The following is a 21,055-nucleotide window of genomic DNA, read 5'->3' as shown; positions in this document are numbered from 1 at the left end:
TTTTTTTGGTCTTTGGAGATTTATAAAAATTAAACCTGGGACCCACAAGACACATGAAGGCTGTGGTGGCCCCGCACAGCTGCAGAGCAGTGGCATTTGTCACCCAGGGGGCTCACCTGCAAACCCAGAACTGGCAGAACCATGTCACAGGTGAACTGTGCTGCAGCTGGTAGTGTCAGGCACTAAAGTGCTGCCCCACCCTTTTCTTAATTGTTCCAGGAACTATCACTTCACTAAACCCCATCACAAACAGTGAGAAGGCAGCTGCTGCCTCAGTGGCAGGCTTTTAGGGTCAAAGGAGCGGTGTGTGTCCTCTCAAAGAAGAACCTCAGGCAGTTTCACTGCATCTCTCACCGGACGGTGTCAAGGCCACAAGAACCTCACAGGCAAAAGGAAAGAGCTTCTAATTTTAAGGAAGACTTGCCAAAAGTCTATCACTAATTCTATTCCCACAGCAAGGACAGAGAAACAGACAAGGCCCATGGACCCTGGGATGGTGGCCAAGCACTGGTCACCTCCCTGCCTGTGTCCCTCCTGCCACAGCAGGCAAAGAACTGTGTGATGCAAGCTTCTACTTCCACCCCAAATGTGACAGGAACAGGGGACAGTTTGTTTCTTGGGGTATTAAAAAATCTAGAAAAGACAGATCAGAAAAAAACAAAAAACCAAAACAGTTGAAGAGCCAGTAAGATTGTATGGATAACAGCTGCAATAAAACCAGATTGAACAACAGACACCAGTAAGAAAGTTCAAAATCCAGCTTCAACAGTGCATCTTTTCACATGTATGTGTGTGCATAAGTGTGTAAGACCAGCCTGACTCTCCACTCCCTAAACTCCAGCTGGCCCCCAGGAGAGCCATTAAACTGCTTTATTTCATTTACTTCAAACTTGTTACTGCTGGAAGGAACGCTCAGCTAAAGCATTGTCTTTAAGGACACTTTGCTAGTTCACACACAAAATGCCAACTCCAGGTTTTATTGCTCCTCTGTTTACTGTCAGAGGCCTCAACAAGTAGAGGTGGAAGGAATTTCTCCCTGAACCCAGGGAAGATGTGGTGCTGAGCAGAATTTAAGCCAGCGGCCTAAGCCAGGCGAAGCAGAACCTTTCCCCGCCCAGGGAGCCGAGCAGTAACTCAGCCAGCACGGGGGATCTTGGCGCGGGCCAAGCGAGCGGTGAGTGCTCACACAAGGAGCCGCAGGGCTGGCAGGCAAAGGGCCTGGCCCGCGCCTCACCTGCCCTTAGTTTTGTTTTGCTGCTGGAGTTGGGCTGGGGGCCTGCTTTTGCGTCAGTTTTTGAGAGGAAGGAAGCAGATAAAGCTTTTAGGAGCCCACTTGAAGATGAAGAGACTTAGTCCTTGGCAAGTCAGTGCAGCCCCTGCTCCGCTTCAGATGCGGAGGGATGGGTAAGAGGAAGTTTCTTTGGAGTATCTCAAGTGTTGGTTTCTTCTTCAAACAGTTAATGCTGATCAGGAGTAGCAGGTGAAGTACTACAGGGAGGGGAATTTGCACCCGAGTTTGTCAAGTTGTTACACACAGGTCGAAAAGCCAGGAGGTTCCCTGGGCCTGGCTCCTCCCACCATCTCGGTGCCCGACAGGACAGGACCCTGAGGAACAGAAAGGTTTGGTTTACCTTGGCTTATCTCTTCAGACAGAAGGTGTGCTGCTCCACTTGAGCCCTCTGCCTGTTTTAAGTTTTATGACATTTTCAGTCTTTCTCCAAGTAATTTTAGAGCCACCTGCCATTTAAGACTGAAGCTACGAAACTCATTTGACAGAGTCCAGAGCACTGGTGGTGGCTGAGCAGCAGTGAAGCCGAGTCGTGCTTTGGTCAACCAAAAAAAGGCTCTAAACAGACCTGCCACTAAATCCCACACCCTGAGCCTTCAGCTGCTTTAAAAACCAGCGTGAACAGTATACAATACACAATTTTCTTTTGCGTTTCAAAGCACTGCATCGAATTAATTACATTTTGAAGAATCAATTGAAAAAGCCAGGCAAGGAACAGTATCTGAAATAGAAGAATTTTATGTAGACCATTCAGTGTTAAAAACCAGAGAATCAAACATCATTTCAAATTAAAGAGCAGTTCCAAACAGAAGACATTTGATTAAAAGTTTCTTTTAACATTTAGAAATTTAAATACATTTACCTAAAGATGGTTAACCCCCATCTCTATGTTACTATACAATAGCTTAAAGCTACTTTTAAATGCTAGTTCTATGTTAATGTGAAATTCCAGAACCGCATTCTTATTTTTATGTAAATGGTTATTAAACTGGGTGACTCCGTACTTCCTCCCACCCCAAAAGACATTTTAAAAATTGGAGCTTTACAATGTCTGGAATCATATATTTCAAATGAGTAATTTGGAATAGTTTCTGACAGTTCTATAGGAGGTATTTTGTACAGTTTGGAGAGCAACTCCATATAAAGTTCTATTGCAACTGAGCATTCACAGTATGCCACAGTCCATACATATTACTACATATACATATCAGGTTTGTAAACATTGGAAGAATACACAGAACATAGTACCACGATCCTCTGGTACTGCTGAAAGGAAGATGAGGTAACATTCATATAATCTCAAAGTCCACAGAGGTCCTGACTGAGTAGTTAAAACAGCTGCCAACGCTTCTGTTTCATAGTGTGTGGTTAAGGCTTTCTACTTTACGGTCTGCTAAGGCTGGATTCATTAGCTCTCAGTATCCCAACTGCATCTTTAACTGCGTGGTATATGACATTCTTCACCTAGGAGGCAAAGAAAAGGTGTTCAGTTTTGCAAGCAAATAGCATGCTTAGGGTCAGGTTGGAAAATCACGCACAGAAAACACCTGCCCAGCTTCCCCGCAGGCCATGCAGCTCCCCTCTGCCCCGACACGCTCATCTGCGCGAGCCTCGTGTGAATCACTGACTTGTGAAAACAGGGCTCAGCTTCTACGGGGATATAAACTGAAACCCCAGAGCCTGAGGAAAGCATTGCGAGTCAGCTAGAGGGAAAACAAGGGAAATGGATGAAGAAAACATTTCAGAAGAATCTCAGCTTCAGAAGGCTTCCTCAAAACTACTAGAAACTGGAAACAATTCAAAAGCCTACGGCCGTTCCTCTTCGATGTGCTGAAGCTGATCTGAACTTGAAAGCAACTTGTGTTGGGTGGACACACCCCTTATGGGTTTGGTGAGGGCTGGTTGCTGGGTTTTGGAAGGTTTTTTTCTGAAAGGGTTAGGAGGGGCAGGGTTCACCTTGAGCCTTGGTAAGTTACCTGCAATTTATCTTCATGGTTCGTATGCGTATGCGACAGATATCTAAATTCCTGAGTGAGCCAGAAGCAATGTTTGACATGCTCTGGGGATACAAAGTCTTCTGCAACTTTAATACAACTGTACAAATTATGAACCTAGAGAGAACAAACAAGCATTAGCCATGTGCTCAGACATCTGCCCAAGTGGTCAGGCTGTAAGAGCCCCCGGTCCTTGCCTGGTGTGGAGCTCCTGCTGGAATGAAAACTACGTCTCCTAGAAACTGTACAATAGCCCAGCCTTGAACTCCGTACTCTTGATGAAGGCGTTTTCTTAGCGATCGGTCCAAGTACCAGCTCTGATCATGAATGGGATCGTGATCTACAGGGTTTTCTTGACCTTGTTCTTCTGCAACCTGGAAAGTCACGAGATGACAGGTATTAGAAGGTACCAGTCTCGCTGGGTAATTAAGGTGTGTCTGTGGTGTATCTGTGCATACACCATATGCACGCATGCCAGAAGCGGCGACTTGCACTGTGCCTTCAGGTGTAAGAACTACACAATGAAAGGTTTGCATCCTTACTCAGTCCCTAGCTTGTCAAGGCTTCATCATTTCTGTGCCCCTCTTGTTTCACAGACACACTGCAAATGTGGATATAGGAAATGCAAGTAAATCCAATTTACAGTAAGAAGAAACAGAAGGGTTCTCTTGTGTGCTCACAATGGGAACCACTGTCATATATGGAATCAATACTCTTACACTACTACAGGCTGTAGGTGGAAGAAATTACTGAGCGTGGAATTCAGCAGGTGTCTGCCCTGAGGCCAGCACTAGTCAGTGCACTCACTGACCAAAACAGAGCATGCCAATTAGATTTGCAGGAGATACAAGGCTGGTAGGCACAAGTAACACTTTAGAAAATAAATCTGAAAGCTGTATGGAGATAATTTCTGCAAAAAAGTTCCAATATAAATGCTACGGCAATCACTTATACCCAAGACTGTAACCCAAAAACTCATTTGGGAGGAGATAAACAAAGCTGCTGAAAGCCTTGCGCCTGCAGGCCAGTGTGCTGCAAGGGACCAAGAAGAGGTGTGAGACAGATGTCAAATCTCAAAATGCCAGCGCTTAACAAATTCAGTATCGTGTTTTAGCAAGTTTAAGATTTGTTCTTTGTTAATACTAAAATCTGCTGTAGCCTCTCCAAGCTTCAGCCCGAGACAGTAAGTAGTCAGGCTGACAAGGCCAACAACATCCTTTTATACATCAACATATTGGATCTTTCCACTTTTAGAGTGCCAAAGAAGCTCTAGAATTAAGACCACCAAGAACTCTGGGCCATTTGTGGTGAATTTATATACTGAAACAATCCCTTTTCAATGTAGTATCACATCTCTAGTAAACCTTTCACTTCCATGAAAACATCACCCAAAACACCTCATCCTTCTCCCTTAATATAAGCCTCCTAAAGGTACGGAGCAAACAAGGTAGGGAGAGGGAGAGAACAAGAACTTCATGCACCACATACTGCTCTGACGTTTCTCAAGAGCATTTTAAGAAGGATCTAGTTTAAAGATTAAACTGTGCTTTTGCTTAAATCTAAACAGTTACGTTTTTGTTCATTACATAACATCATTATTTGTGCTGTAGGAAGCATGGTCAAAAGCAGTGTATCTACATACGGGATAACTTCAAGCTTCAACTCACTACCCTCCTCAGATCCTACAACATTCATGGCACATAGGAAGTTGTGTCTTGGATACCAAGTACATTTGTTTCCAGAACAACTGGGAGAGAAAAGAGGATTAAAGTCCAAGGATATGTATTTGCAAGCCTACACAGACAAGAAGATCAGTTTTCGAGGTACAACAGCTTACCTTTTTAAGGAATTCCCGGATCTTCTCTGTATCTTTAGCAGCATAAATGTGCCACAGAGCTCCAGGTTTTTCTCTACTTTCAGTAAAACGTTTAATTGTCAGTTCATCAGAATCACCATCTTGTATGGTTTTAAGCACTTCTGTTGACAGTAAACATGCGCAGTTACGCTAAAGGACCTTTCCTCCAACCACAGAAATAACCCCCCCAGAACACAAAAAAGACTTCACCTTCTTCTTGATCAGCCTGGCCTTTGGGGATACCCACGTAAACCATAACATTAGCTGCATCAGACACATCTAAATGGAGGTTTGTTGTGCCGTATTTTCTATCCTCAGGTGTTATTAAGCCTGGGGGGGTTAATTTAAAAAAAAAAAAAAAAAAGAGAAGGTACATTAGTAAGACAAAAATAACACCTTACATCATTCTCAGTAGCATTATCTAAAAAGATCAGAGAACTTTCACTTTTATCAGCAAATTATTCCAGTATAGCACTAGACTTTAGAGCCAAGGCCTTGCCCCATCTTGTGTCTTTCCAAGTGATCAGTTTCCAGGCTGACACAGATCCATATCTATACCTAACCTGTATGATACACAAAAGCCACATTTAAGTCCTGCTAGAAGAAGGTTTCTATAGCAGTTTAAAGCATTCTCAGTCTTCCTTTCACTCTCAAAAGCAGCTGCTACAGTATTTACTACCCACAATCATGCTTAGTTTTAAATGCCTTTGGAGTGACAGCAGATGAACCAGCTATGGAAAGAACTTCTCAAGAAGAGATTAAAAACTAAATGATACAGCCCTGTTGTGGTTCAACCCCAGCCAGCAACTAAGCACCACGCAGCCGCTCGCTTACTCCTCTCACTGGGACGGAGAGGACAACAACAAAAAAAAGGCAAAACTTGTGGGTTGAGATACAAGCAGGTTAATAACTAAACTAAAATATAATAACAGCAATAATAAAATATAACTACTATAATAGCAATGAAAAGGAATAACAAAGAGACAGAAGTATAGCCCAAGGAAGACAAGTGATGCACACTGCAATTGCTCACCACCTGCTGACTGATGCCCAAGCAGCGATCACCACCCCCCCCCAGCCAACTCCCCCCAGTTGATATACTGGGCATGACTTTCTATGGTATGGAATAGCCCTTTGGCTAGGTCAGGTCAGCTGTGCTGGCCATGCTCCCTCCCAGCTTCTTGTGCAGGAAAGAGGCTGTGTGTACACATGTGGAGCAAGTTGATTGGAAGACTGGAAATAAGTATTATTGGATTGAAACCACCTGGACAAAAAAAGCATTAATAAAATCATATAATGCTGTGCACATTACTAATGCCTGTAAGGGAGTCAAAGTTAGATTTCCAAATCAATGGGATTAATCAACTTGTCTACAACAGCATGGATTAATTAACAGTAAATTTTAATTTGAATGTGTGGTCAGCATGACCTTTAGAGTGGAAAATTCCTTACCATATGCATTGTACATCTTAGGGCCCAAATCTGGTCGTACAAAATAGTTAGGAAGTCGAGAGGCAAGGTTGAGCTTTCCACCTCTCCTAGTATATTCTGGTAATGGAATATTTTTCATCAAATCATCAAACCTAGAGTAATGCAGCACAATTTAATGTTAGCAACTGATAAAAAAAGAAGCATACTAAATTAGACTGCAACAAAAGCTTTCTCCAGTCAAGAAACTGTACTCCTTCTCCCAAGAGAAGGAATAAAACAAGAAAGACACAGGAATATAGCAGATAAACAAAATTAATTGCTCTGGAGAAATGCTATTTCCTCGTGTAATCATCTCAACTAATATCAAATAGAGTAGGTCAGAATCATAGAATCCCAGGTTGTGAGGGACTTCAAGGATCATCTGGTCCAACCTTTCCTGGCAAAACCACGCTCTAGACAAGACAGCCCAGCACCCTGTCCAGCTGAATCTTAGAAGTGTCCAATGTTGGGGAATCCACCACTTCCCTGGGGAGATTATTCCAGTGCCTGGTTGTTCTCATTGTGAAAAATTTTCCTCTTGTGTTCAATTGGAATCTCCCCAGGAATAACTTGTACCCCTTACCCCTCATCTTTTCCATGGGACTCCTTATTAAAATGGAGTCTCCTTCTTTGTAGCCACCCTTTAAATACTGGAACACAGTGATAAGGTCTCCCCTGAGCCTTCTCTTCTCCAGGCTGAACAAACCCAGCTCTCTCAGCCTGTCCTCACATGGCAGGCTGCCCAGTCCCCTGATCATCTTTGTGGCCCTTCTCTTGACTCCTTCCAGCCTGTCCACAGTTTTTATTTGCATAGCAGGGACCACAACTGAACACAGTATTCCAGATGGGGCCTGACAAGTGCTGAGTAGAGTGGGGTAATGACTTCTGTACATCTAGTGGCGATGCCCTTGTTGATGCAGCCCGGCACCCTGTTCGCTCACGTTGAGCTTGTTGCCCACCAGGACCCCCAGGTCCCTTTCCACGGAGCTGCTCTCCAGCCAGGTAGGTGCCAGCCTGTGCTGCACTCCTGGATTATGTTTTCCCAGGTGCAAGACTTTATACTTGTCCTTGTTGAACTTCACAAGGTTCTTGTTAGCCCACTCTTGAACCTATCCAGGTCTTCCTGCAGGGTGGCTCTCCCTCCGAAGTGTCCACTCCCCTACTCAGTTCGGTATTATCAGGATTCCATCATCTAGATCACTTATGAAGACATTAAACAGTGTTCTGTCCGATATCAATCCCTGGTGACTCCACTTGTGACAAGTTGCCAGTTTGAAAAAGAGCTGTTTCCCACTACCCTCTGGGTGCAGCCAGACATCCAGTTCCCCTCCCCACCCCACCCCCTTCTCTAGACCGTAACTCATCAGTGTCTCTAGGAGGAGGCTGGGGGGAACCGTATCAAACACCTTGGAGAAATCCAGACAGACAATGTCCACCGCTTGCCCCACATCAACCAAGCAGGTTACTTTGTTGTAGAAGGCAATAAGGTTTGTCAAGCACAATTTACCCATGGTGAATCCGTGCTGACTTTTCCCAATCACACACTTCATCTGACTTGTGATAGCCCCCCGGAGGATTTGTTCCATAACTTTCACAGGGACTGAAGTAAGGCTGATGGGCCTATAGTTTCCTGGATCCTCATTTAAGCCCTTCTTGTAGATGTAGGTGACATTAGCCTTCTTCCAGTCTTCTGGGACATCTCCTGATCTCCACAACTTCTTAACGATTATGGAGAGCAGCCTTGCAATGTCAGCCAGGTCTCTTAACACCCTCAGGTGGATAATGTCAGCACCTATTGATTGGTAGGGGTCAAGCTCCTGTAATCGTTCACATACCAACTCTCCCTTCACTGATGGCGGGTCTGTGGTTGCATCGACCTGGATTTTTGTTCCCAATGCCTGGGGCCCAACCGTGCTCAAAGACAGATGTGAAGAAAGTGTTGAGAACCTCTGCCTTTTCAGCCTTGTTGGTGACTAATACACCTCTCCTGTTTAAGAACAGGCCAATATTTTCCTTCTGTTTCTGCTCGCTGTTTACATACCTGAAGAACTCTTTCTTGTAGTTTTTGCATCTCTGGCCAATTTCAATTCGAGGTGAGCTTTTGCTTTTCTAACTGCATCTCTGCACACCCTGGTAACGCCCTTGTAGTCCCCAACGGGTATTTGGTCTGCTTTTCCATCTCTGGTACGCTTCTCTCTTGGTTTTGAGCAGTCTCAGGAGCTTGCCATTAAGCCAAGGGGGGTCTCCTGCTCCACCTACTTCCCTTACCTTTAAAACGAGATTAAATGTTTCTGTGCTTCCAGGAGATCGTGCTGGAAGAACTCTGAGCATTCACTAGCTGCTTTATCCTCCGTGAAAGCTTCCCACAGAATCCCTCCCAAATGAGCTTTGAGCAAGCTGAAGGTTGCTCTTCTAAAATCTAAAACCTTTGTCTTGGTACTAACCTTCAGCACACTCAGCAGGATCCCAAACTCCACAACATTGTGATCACTGCAGCCAAGGCTATCACTAACCCAGATGTTACAAAGCAGGTTTTCTTGGTTTGTGAGCAGCAAGTCCAACAGTGCCTCATTCCTCATTGGCACATCTAACATTTGTATGAGAAAGCAGTTCTTTACACATTCCAGGAACTTGATGGATGGCATGTGAGCTGCTGTATTGTTCTTCCAACAAATGTCTGGGTAGTTGAAGTCACCCATAAGACCCAGGTTCTGTTGACCCAAAGCTTGCTTAAACAATCCAAATATTGCTTTGTTGGCTTTATCATCTTGGTTTGGAGGTCAGCAGCAGATGCCTACTGTAAGATTCCCACTGGAGACAATCCCCTCTGATCGTGACCCAGAGAGAGGCATTCAATAGGGCTTCTGCAATCGCCGTAGTTGACTTCCATACTTTCAAGGTTCTACTTAACATACAGCGCGACTCCTCCACGTCTTCTTCCCTGCTTGTCTTCACAAAACAGCCTGTCACCATCCATCGTGATCCTCTGGTCCTGGGAGTTGTCCCATCATGTTTGTTATTCATATGATACCATAACTTAATGTTTGGCAAGAAAAATAAGCTTCAATTGAACTTTAGTTTTCGAAATGACTCAGGCTCTTAGGAAGCTTTCAAAGTTTAACCAATCATTAGAAATTTTAGGTACTCCCTTTACTTGGCAATAAATACAATGAACTACATAAAAAATTATCATTAAACATGTTTAGCCAGGCATTTCTGAGAAACAAAACGGTTCACATGTGACCAACTGCTGCTCAAAGCTGAAGAACGTGTCAAAACAACAGTATTCCTACATTCCATTACTTTGGGGGTGTACTACACAAATGACAAACAGTTTCTTTGTAAATTCATACCGAGAAGGCATCATATCTCTGAAGTCTTCTCCTGGAGGCCAGTCTTTAAGCTTCAACACCATTGGCTCTCCTTCTTCTGTTCTCAGGCGATCTATTGTCAAATATTAGCAAGTCTTAGTTTTTTATATTGTACAACTCAAAATCCAAAGAATCAAGAAAAGAAATCTTTATCTTAGTTTTAAATCACGTCTATTCTGCAACTGTCTATGTAGAGCCAGAGACAGACAAATTCACCTGACACCACAGTTGGGTATCGCTGCTGTCACAGATGTCTAGTCTGAAATCTCCTGTTATAACACAAGTAGCCTTTACCAGCTCCCCTCACCAAGTACTTCCTACAATTTAGCTTATGCAACTGCTTTGTGTTTGAGGCTAGAGTAGCTGATAAAGCCAAATCTTTTCAAAGATCAAGTAACAGAAAATAAAGGTGTAAGTGAGCCTTACAGCTCCTACTCTTCTTGCCCCAAGTACCAAATTCCTTAAGTTTACATCACACAAAGAGATGAAGTACAACTCCAGATGCCATGGCAAGTATTAATTCTCCTGGAAAAAGTTTGTTTTCACCTAAAAGTGAAAACAGTGACAAACCTCACGTTCACCTCTCCTACACCCATTTTTGTACAAAACTTTAGTTTATTAGGAACAAAAAGCACTTGCAAGTTAAAACAACAGAACCCAATTACCTTGTGAGCACCAGCCCTACACATGCTCTTTTATGTTTCACTCAGCTGTAAAAAACCTGACAGATGAACCTGCTTGCTAGGAAGATCCCAAACTTTCTCAGAATGATTCCCCAAAACTAAAAGGCAGCCAAACACTCCTGAAGGAGAGTCCTCCATGGGCCTGACAGTTTCTATCCAGTCCACCGTTCCACAAGCGTAAATGGTGAGAACACATTGCAGACACATTGTCCAGGGTGAAGAATAAGCCTGGAACATCTTTTATGCTGCTTAAGGATGACAAATTTGTGCTAGGGCAAAATTATTGCTGCTGAATATTTTACCTATTTGAACAAAAATTCATACCACTTACTTGAAATATCTTCAAATCCATCCCAGAAATCACCTACAGTAGCTCCAGTGATGATTTCATTGGTCCTGCAGTTAACCAGATCTACTTCCTGTTGGCCAAATTCCTTCCTAAAGGACTCCGGTCTCCAGAGGTCTGCATTTAATTTGTGATGCACTCCTGACACCATTACAGGCTATGAAAAAGAATAACATATTCTAAAGAATTATTAAACACCAAAAATTCTAATTCCAAACAGACTAGGGTAATGCATGAAACATACCGCATTCAACATTTGAACCCAGGTACTTTACCAACACTTTATTTTCCAAAATAAGTGCTCAGCCTGCCTTACCAGAATTATGCCATGTATTTGATCATTCTTTATTTCAAACTATGAGGCAGCTTTTTATACAAAGCCATAAATTCAGCAGCATGTTTAGAAACTGACTTCAGACAGTAAAATATACATCCTTTTACCCAAGGATCTATCAGTGTTCATATAGTACGTTCTACGAAGGTTTAGCACTGCTTATCATTGCAGTAAGTTTGTACCTGCACTTCAATTAAAGGGTAAAGCATATGAACAGAAAATGGAAAACACAGAAAAACTTAAATACCTGTCCCTGTTTCCAGCACTCCCTGAAGACATTCCAATTACTTTCATTGTTGGGATCTTGAAGACATAGTAAGCGGTTATCACATAACCAGTAGTGAGGTGTATCAAAGCCCATTATCGTAGGCTTTATAGTCAATCCTTGAGGTTTCTTAGGCAAGTCTGTAATGGTTCTATTTTGCACCAGGGAAGCAAAAATGTCATCAAGGATTTTGGGTGTACTCTTGAGACCATTGTCTGTCTGATTAAAAAAAAATAAAAAAAAAGAAAAAGAACAAAAAAAGAAGTTGGTGCACTTTTCTGTTGCTGTACTGCAGACTTTAAAGAAGATATTTGCCACTTTCAAAACTTTTCACTTGAGCTCACAATTGTGCAGGGAAACAAAAACCTGCAGAACTTTGCTGTCTAGAAACTCACCATCATTAAATCCCAATGCCATTTCTGACACTTTCTCTACAGCATTCTGGCATAAGTTCTGCTCTGTTTTACATTTCAGCAATGCTGCAGAAAACTGAAATGCGACATGGAACAGGACTTTCTTTATATCAAAGAACAGAAATGCAGTTTCATCAAGGAACTATCAAGGCCAATATTTTACCCCACCATTTTTAAGTCATATCTGTAAGAGCAAACAAAGCCCAGGAACATCTGAAGTGAACCAGTCTGCAAACGAGGAATGAGAAAGAGTCACCCACCACAGAATGTTTTTCCCTCCACCTGCAAGCTCCTTGATGCTTCTTTTTCTGAGTCTTATGAACATGTCAATCAATGCACCTGCCAGACCCTAGCCTAAGTAAATTAATCTGCTTTATCACTTCATTCACAATCCCTCACCAAGCGAGATTTGCTGATAGTAACACTGAGGTACTACTCTAGAAAGCACTAACTGGAGCACTGCAACACAGAAACTGAATTAAGTCCTTTTTCTCAAATGAAGACAGAATTTGACCTACTGTGACTAATGTCTGTGGTGGTAGTTCATAGGTTTAGAATAGTAGTCTAAGCCTGTTATCAACTCAAATCTGTAAACTAAAAATTTTGATATACCTTTCCTCCAGAAGAGTTCAACAGATTCCGCAAGAAACCTGTATTATTGTTGCTCACAGGTGTTAATATTGCACTGTTGAATGTCTGTAGGGCTGCAGCAGGCTTAGCTAAACTAGGGAGTGTCTGAAGAGGTTTATTTTCATTCTTTGAAATAGGCAGGAGGAGTTTCTCTGAAATGAAAAAAAGAACACATCTGAGAATGAAGCAATGATTAATCCTCTAAACCATAAGAGGTATATATTTTGGATTTTTTTTTTTTTTTAAGGCAAGATACCCCTGTATGCATACATATGTATGCACATATATATATAAAAATCTCCTCTCAATACATGAAGATGAAACACTCCTTTCTCTCAACTTTCTTCAATACTCAAACTTTTTAAAAATCACACATTCTAAAGTAAATACGTTCTCAAATTGAATTTTCAAGAATACTTGAATCAATGGGCTGTTAATCAAGTTTTCAAAAAATACGCTAACCCTGCCAGGTTTTACTCCAAGTCCTTGCCATGGACCAGTTTCGCAGTACAGGCACTGAACACCCCTCCCAGCAGGCAGATTATACCATTTTCAATGCAAGATATTGCTGGGTCTGACCTATATTCTTCTGACAAACAGCCACAAAGGGTTTACTCTTCACTGGTTCTGCACATACCTTTGTTTTCTTTATTCACGTTTCCACTTGTTAGATTTGATAACCAGCTTAATGAAGGAGAAGTATTTACTGAAGCAGTTTGTTTACTTCCAATTGCTGACTTTAGAGAAGGATCATGTGTTGTGACCTGGGGGCTCAGGACAAAACTGTTATGTTGAAGGTTGGTCCTCTCTCCAGGTACCAAGTTCTGAAAAAACAAAATGGGAACTTGATTAGACACAAGCACACTCTACTCAGAAAGGGGAAGCAAGCGTTAACATGTCCAAATTAATTCTTTTACCAAAGAAACATCTGATCTCCACAAGAGGTCAGCATTGCACCTCAGTATCAGCCAGAGATGATGAGCAGCAGGATTCAGGATCTCCTGACTTTAAAAGCAGGCAACAGAGTCCATCACCTCTTAGGACAAGCACAGAAAGCTGAGTTGCCCAGATACATTTTCTGGAATTGTCTTGAGAACCAAATGCAGTTTTAATAGCAGCGCTCTCACAATTCCAGTGTTAGCTCATGTTCCAACCAGGGCTAAGCTGGAGGTCTAGTACAGTAGAGTGAAACAAATATGTAGCGCTCCTGAATTTTTATCCTAGGGTGGCAGCAGAAGTCCACCCACCTGCCAGGTCTAAAATACACCTGCATACGAGTGCAGCACCGGCCTGGCCAGCACAATCCCAGCACGGGACTACTGTGCATCTCCTGTGCAATTGGTTTGTCTGCTCTTTTGGGGATTCTAGGTAACAGACTAACCAGAACTACTGCTTTGACCTGGGATTCCCGCATGACTGGTTTAATCTCTTCTCTCTGCTCAAATACTTTCCAGTCAATAAATTATTCTGCAGCTGTGTCTGCCTATTGCTATGTTCTTTATTTCATCTCTTAATGACTGCTGAGGCTCGGCAAGGATTCCAGACGTGACATAATACAAAATGCTTCAAACTTTAATAAGCTTATCCTCACACAACCAGTGCAGTGCCTAATTCTACGGAGAGGTATAGATAAACTTCAATGCAGCTGTTTATCCAGGGTCACAGAGGAAATCTGTGAAAGCTAACACAGATAACTAACTTTTTATAAGCTAACTTTTGAATCACACAACCATCTTCCTCACTTTTAACAATTCACACTATTTTCTGTCTCTTCTACTAATTACCAACAACAAAGTCAAGTTCAGCCTGCTTCTTACACTTAACACACTTATTCTCAAAATAAATTTACAAATAAGAACACAACAGAACTAAAATTACTTAATTCAGATTGTTTTTTGCAAGATACTACAAACTAAGCCATTAATTTGTGCTCTATTGTCAAAAGCACAAAAAACAGTACATCCATTTACAAATAAACATACGGTGGTATCTTGTTTGCTTGTTGGGTCTTTTTAATATGATTAGCAACAAACTTTCTACTAGAATTCCCAGAGAAATCAGTGCTTCTCCATACTGCTCTAGCCCTTACAATTTTATTCACGCCTAGCTCTTTCATAAATTCCAGCGTTCTTTCATCCTACTTATTCTTTTAGATGCTGCATATATTACATCTCCAGGACCCAAGGGATAGCCTACATTTTGCAACTATTCCCACTAGTCTGTTCTTAAGGGTTCTCTCAATCTAATCCTATTTTCATTCTAAAAAATCCTCACTGAGCATTTTTCAAGGTTAGGTCACTTATTGAAGCATCAGTGTGTCAAAGGAACACAATGACATTTTCCCCAAAACTTAAAAAACAGCTGAACCAGAAAAACAAATACTGAACACAAATTCCGAATAAAAATCTACATGGTGGGGTTATCAGTAGTGGTCAGGATTGGCATACCTACAAAGTCAATTACCACTGGCTTGAAATATGGGTAGTAGACAGAGGCAAACCTGTACTACACAGACACAGTGTGAGACAGTAGCAATACCTGCTTTGAATCCTCCTTTAGAGTTGTCTTTGATAGTGCCTTGAACTGCTTATTTGCACAAGGACAGTTTGCCTTTATTCCCCATTTTGTTCTTACGGAGTGAACAATATCACCAACATCATAGAGAGCTGGAGGAAAAGAGTAATTAGTGAGCTCACATGTAAGTAGAATATCCAGCATTTAGTAAGACTTTAAGAAATTGCGTATGCTATGCAGGTAAACAATAGTACGTGAACACAGTTCATCATTAAACAAGAAGTTTTGCTACTTCTTTGTAAAGGTCAAAGATAGTAAAAGAGTACTAAGTACATGGGCTGTTCCACTCTTTGGACAATAAATACTGAGCTTTTACTAGTTTTATTACTAAAAAACCCCTTCACTCAGTACAGCATCAACAACATACAAAACACAGCAAAAGCCTACAGCATATTTTCACCCCAATCAAATATTTAAAATACCTTTTCCGGGAATTATTTGTGTAGGCATTAGATTCTCTGGTTCATGTACCTGCCCCTTCACACATTTAAACCAGGAGAAAGTATCTGAATCATCATCTGCAAAACAAAACCATTAAATTGTTTTATTAGTGCATCTTTCCTCCTCTAGAAAGCTACATATTTAACTATTATTGATATACCAAACCACAGGTCTACAACATGCTCTTTTTGTTGGGAAGGCTTATTGTCTTTCTGTTTAAGGTTGTTATTGACTTTCAAGTTCAAAATACAGGTTTTCTTTCCCTTCTTCCCCACTTTGTTTAAAGTAACAATACACATTCTCACCTTCATGTAAGCTTTTTTTCTTCATCCTGTAACAGTCCACACACACGCCAAAGCCACATTTAGAGCAGACCCAATGAAGGTTGAAGATTGTGGTGTCACAGACATCACACATTTCTCGAACTCCACGAACTGCACGCTTCCAGGCTACCTGTCCTGTGGTAATTGACACATTAGCCAAAGTGTTATTTTAAAGAAAACAACAAAATATTTGCATGTTAAATATAGCTACATTAAAACACTTCAGTGATACGGCTCAGACTTGGTTTTGTACTGAAACTCCAAACAAAGCCTTTGCTGTTACAGATTCAGAAAAGTATGTCCAGAACAGAGTCTAAGCAGTCAAAAGCATTTCGCTTTCTCCTCTGCAGCACCAATTACATCTCTTACTCTTGACACGTACTTGTCCAAGTTAACATGCACACTGCTGACATTCTTTTAAGGGGAAATTCCACAGCTACCCTAGAAAAACAATTGTTACTACTAGCAAGCTAAGTTTAATGTCTAGCTTGCCACAACCAGCTTGTCCTTGTTCTCTATTCAATAGCATAGTGGGCAAGTAGTTCTCTTCCATTTAGTAGGTTTTCTGTATGTCTATAGGTCTGTATTAGACCTTCTCAGACTCGTGAGATCTTCTCTGAAGAACTGACCACTGCTGCTCAGGTTTCTTACATACCCATTATATTCCACCTTTCCTCACCCCAAGTTACTTCTTCAGTTCACTCAAAATATCCCAAAACATCCCAAACGTTGACAGTGTCAAAAAACTTACAAGCCCTTCCAGGGCTGCATTATGTACAGATTATTTTAGCCTGATCTTCATTTCATTACATCGCCAGCTAGAAAACTAGACTAGACAAAAAGCACACATGTGCCGCCTCCTACCTCCTTCCACACTTGCAACTTCTCTGAAACTTTTCTGCCCACAACGTTTCTTAATTTTAAAAGCAAGTTACAAGAGACCAGGTCTTAATGTATGCTAAAAAAACCACAGCAGGATCTAAGACATCTGTTGCTTTTCTTCTGTATAATGCCCATTAACTATGTATGGAACAAAACTAGAATAGCTTGGCACAAGTTGTTCTTAAGTAGGAGGTAAAAATTGTTTGACTACTTGCTTCAAAATTCTTCCAGGAGACAGAGGTCTAAATATGACCAGCTCCATTCTACTCAGCCTTTTAAAAACATGTGCTATATTTACCATTTTCTAGGCCAATCCTTCAATTTCCCCAAAACAGGATGAAGGAGTCTGTTATCTTTTGCATGTCATTTCACATTTCAGTTTTCTAAATTGTGTCCTTTTCTATTCCTCCTATTCTTTTGTTTCCTCTCTGTAGTTTGATCCTATCTCCTCTTTCTGTTGGTCTCCTTTGGCACTTGGTGGCCAAGGAGCGATGTGACCTAACAAGCTGTTCTTTCTATACTGGTCAATCTTTTACTACACAGGAATAATTTCACTTGTGCTTTTCTATTAATCTTTAAGGAAGTCTCTTTAAGGAAGCTCTCCCAAATCACCTCACTCACACTTGTTTGTCTTGCAGCTCTACCTACCAGTCTGGTAACTCACTGGTAAAAAGAGGAAAACATACTGTTGAGTGCAAAAATATTCAAACACAAATGCAAACGTAAAAGTAGTATCTGAACAAAATATTTTCACATTTTGGAAAAGGTCAGTGTGTCAGAGACAGAATTTTTATGCAATGGTATGATTTCAGCTGAACTCCGCCAAGGAAAGTTTACCATAACTTCAAATCTTGGTGGCAGAAGAATCTACCCTTTTCCTGTGCCAACTGAGTGAGCACTCTTTCACTGAACTGTTCAAAGAAGAATGAATTACTGTAAAAAGAATGGAAGACTATAAATTACTTCCTACCCAGGGCATTAAAAATACCCTCAATTTCATCAAAATGGAGTTCCCTTCCTCTCACCAGACAGAGCAATAAGCAATCAAAGAGGAATTAATGACATTTTGCTCCTTTCAAACCAACTCCAGAACTCACATGTATCTTTTTTTTTTTTAAGCAGAGGATGTTTCCAGTAGGTATGCTAACAGATACATCCTCTGCTATTACAGAACACCACCCCCCACCTTTGTTTCATGAATTCCACCCGAAACTTCAACATTAGGAAAGTGTTTCAGGTATTCCAGTCTGTACCTCTCTGGCTACTATTGATACTTTGGCTCCCCAGGCCTGAGTATGTTCCAGTTCAAGCGAAAAGCAGACTCCGAATAGTCCAGAGTAAGACCCCACAGCAAGCTTTTCTGAAATATCTAGTCTTCCCTCCTCTTCTGAAAGGCACTCAAGCCTGTTCAGTTTTTTTTTCTTCTATTCAAAACCCACAAGTGACTGGTAACCTGATATGATCTTTATATAATGTTAATACTAATTAAATACAGAAGATATTGGGTAGCCTTCTAAACTGTACTACACCTTGGTCATGTATTTATAATCCAAAAAACATAGTTTTAAGAGTCATTCTATTCTGAGAAGTGATTATGCAAGATCACAGACTTCCCCATTTGTCTACTCATGTTTGCTACAGAAAGGTTCTGATGTGGCCAAAAACCTGTGTTGGAAGACACAAGGTTTGCCCCATCTGCACTGATGTCAGTCAGTCACCCCATCAGCAGCATCTCCCTGCTCTATCCCCAGTAGGGATACACATAACATCACTTGAAACAGTCCTACTGAAAACTTTCAGGTGGAGGAAAAATACTTCTTTACTGACTTGACAGGCACCATTAGGTCCATCATGAAAGAATAACAAAATAGGACCAAAACAATCTAATAGAATCTGTGCAGTCAAATGAAATAAAGCTTTCATTTTACATGCTAAGAATATATTGTTGTCAGCTGCTTGTTGTGGTGTGGTTTTGCTGGGGTTTTCTTTGTTTTTTGTTTTGATTTTGTGCCTTCCCCCCCCCCCACTTTGTTTCATAACAGAATTACACTCTGCAACAGGAAAAGTAATTTGATAAATTGAGAAGTCTTCTGACACAAAGAAGGGTAGGATTACTCTTCCCTTTCCCCCTGCTGGTGAGCAAAGACTTGTTGACACTAGTTCACACCAGATTTTAACCATTACCTCTCTCTGAGAATAGAGGGAAACACTGAAGTCTTATATGACATTTCCAAATGCATGCAATATATTTTTCACACAGGTCAGAAACCTAAAGTTTCACATAAAGTTATTAAAACACAGATTATTTTATTACAGATTGATCTTACTGTGCGGTTCAATTGTAGACATCACTTCCTTTTCAGATATCACCAGCTGACAAAAGTGGTCTCCAATATTGGCTAGGATATACTTTGCTGTGTCAAGATCTAGACCCACAACATTTTTTGATAAAGGTAGCCACAAGCTAATAGCCTCGGGGTCGTACTTATTTGGAGTTAAGAAGCCTTCCTCACGCAGTATTCCATGCTTATTAAACTGCAACCTGGGGAAAGAAGGGGAAAAAGAAAAAAAACATAATCTCTAATGTTTTATTAGTTTATATTCATTCCAATGAGTCAATGCCTGAACTGTAAACATGTACACTGCATGTCAGTAAGTTTTATGCTTAATTGTTACCACAGACATGGCTAAACACACTTGTCATTAGCATTAAGCATGCTTAATGTACTGCTTGTTTAAAAAGAAGACTCAAAACATTACCTTTTTTGTAGTAAGGTAGATTTCCTAGATTTTTTTTTTTTATTCACTCAAAATCAAATCAGGTTAACATAATTTTTAAAATGTACTGGCATTAAGGGTTACATCTAGAAGAGGTAACAGTAAGAATTTAATGTAGAACTACATACAACTCAAGAGAAGTTAGAACACCTTCAATATAGAATATACTTCAGTAACAATTAATTTGGAAGTAGCTGTCAAAAAAAAAAAAGAGCAAAATTTGAGTAAGATATATTCCTGAGTGATTCCAAGTAAATTGAAAGAATGAGATCTGTATTGTTGGCAGTTTATTAAATAAAAAATGTCAAGAGTTCGGCTCATGTTTTCATGAACCTTTTTACTAAATGCTGTAGGGGGAAGTTGACTTGGAATGACAACACATGCTCACTGTAGTGTTAAGTGTGGCAAAAAAAATTGGTGCTGGCAACTGATATCACCAGACAAACACCATCTTCAAACACGTTCAGTACAAAGGGACAGTTCCATCAGTTTCTATTTCTAAACTGAAGGATTTAACTGCTTTGAACTGTACTGCAAGTCTGGACTTTTACTCTAAGAAGATGAATTAGCATAGTCTGTTGTTACTCTGGTCTCACATGTTTTTGAATGTTTCAATTAATGTCAGATTATCCCAAGGTTTACTATAGTAAAATCTCTAATCTGAGTAACAGATTAGTAACACACTTTTTTTTTTTTAAACCTTTAGCTATAAAATGTGCAGGGAGGATGGTGTTGCAGTGGAAGAAGAAGAAACCTCAAGAAGCAAATGAAAAAGTGAAAAAGCATTTTTTTTTTTCCCCCCGATCTTTGTAACCTTTATGTTTTCAGTTTTCTTTCTTCAAATGGTCTTCAGGCCTATGGTTTCTTTTTATTCTACCTAGAGGCTCGAAAGAAAGCCATTCCTCTGAAAACCAAAAAGAAAACTGAGAATAAGTAAGCTTCCCATCTTCCTTGTGATAATTTGGATTTTTGCTTTTCCCCTCTAATATCACAAGAGTTACTTTCTTCATGTAAAACACAGTACATGCCTCAAAGCTTAAATGGTTGTTAGGGGAAGTAAAGAGAAGCATGTAACAACATCTGGACATGAGATCAAATAGTTAATGGAAAATATTCATACAAATTGAAAACGAAAGAAAGGACATGTTAAAAAACAGCCAGACACTGCAGTTTAACAATATCCACCCTGGGTTTACAGATAGGCTTCAAGTAACAGTTTAACACCCTCTTTGAAAGGGTTCCTCATAGTGTCTTAATAACTAAAGAGATAAAACATCAAAAGACTTTGTTCAACTCAAGAATCAGGCACTGAGGAGGTGTAGGTGGGGGGTGAAGGATCTGAAGCTGCAGATTAGGTTTGAAAAAGAGACCACCACTTGACAGTCACTGGGTTTTCCTTAAAGTTACC

General features: G+C 40.8%; 1 protein-coding gene across 1 annotated transcript in view; it reads right to left on the bottom strand.

Moving 5' to 3' along the window:
* Nucleotides 1–2,010: 2,010 nt before the first annotated feature.
* The window catches only part of KDM3A (lysine demethylase 3A), a 37,369-nt gene continuing 18,324 nt past the window's right edge, over nucleotides 2,011–21,055 (bottom strand). Inside the window, exons 12-26 of the mRNA XM_032987378.2 lie at nucleotides 19,197–19,411; nucleotides 15,970–16,122; nucleotides 15,646–15,741; nucleotides 15,188–15,315; nucleotides 13,287–13,473; nucleotides 12,632–12,801; nucleotides 11,589–11,825; nucleotides 10,993–11,164; nucleotides 9,961–10,051; nucleotides 6,590–6,720; nucleotides 5,348–5,467; nucleotides 5,120–5,259; nucleotides 3,480–3,656; nucleotides 3,265–3,399; nucleotides 2,011–2,752 (exon numbers count right to left, since the gene is read on the bottom strand). Of these exons, the coding sequence (XP_032843269.1) occupies nucleotides 2,672–2,752; nucleotides 3,265–3,399; nucleotides 3,480–3,656; nucleotides 5,120–5,259; nucleotides 5,348–5,467; nucleotides 6,590–6,720; nucleotides 9,961–10,051; nucleotides 10,993–11,164; nucleotides 11,589–11,825; nucleotides 12,632–12,801; nucleotides 13,287–13,473; nucleotides 15,188–15,315; nucleotides 15,646–15,741; nucleotides 15,970–16,122; nucleotides 19,197–19,411 (2,233 nt within the window). The 3' untranslated portion in view covers nucleotides 2,011–2,671. The remainder of the gene's footprint in view (nucleotides 2,753–3,264; nucleotides 3,400–3,479; nucleotides 3,657–5,119; nucleotides 5,260–5,347; nucleotides 5,468–6,589; nucleotides 6,721–9,960; nucleotides 10,052–10,992; nucleotides 11,165–11,588; nucleotides 11,826–12,631; nucleotides 12,802–13,286; nucleotides 13,474–15,187; nucleotides 15,316–15,645; nucleotides 15,742–15,969; nucleotides 16,123–19,196; nucleotides 19,412–21,055) is intronic.

This window comes from Tyto alba, unplaced genomic scaffold, assembly GCF_018691265.1.
Source record: "Tyto alba isolate M040663 unplaced genomic scaffold, T.alba_DEE_v4.0 Super-Scaffold_6, whole genome shotgun sequence".
In the NCBI taxonomy this organism is placed as follows: domain Eukaryota; kingdom Metazoa; phylum Chordata; class Aves; order Strigiformes; family Tytonidae; genus Tyto; species Tyto alba.
The sequence above is the reverse complement of the archived record's forward strand: the minus strand, read 5'-3'. Positions and strand labels throughout refer to the sequence as shown.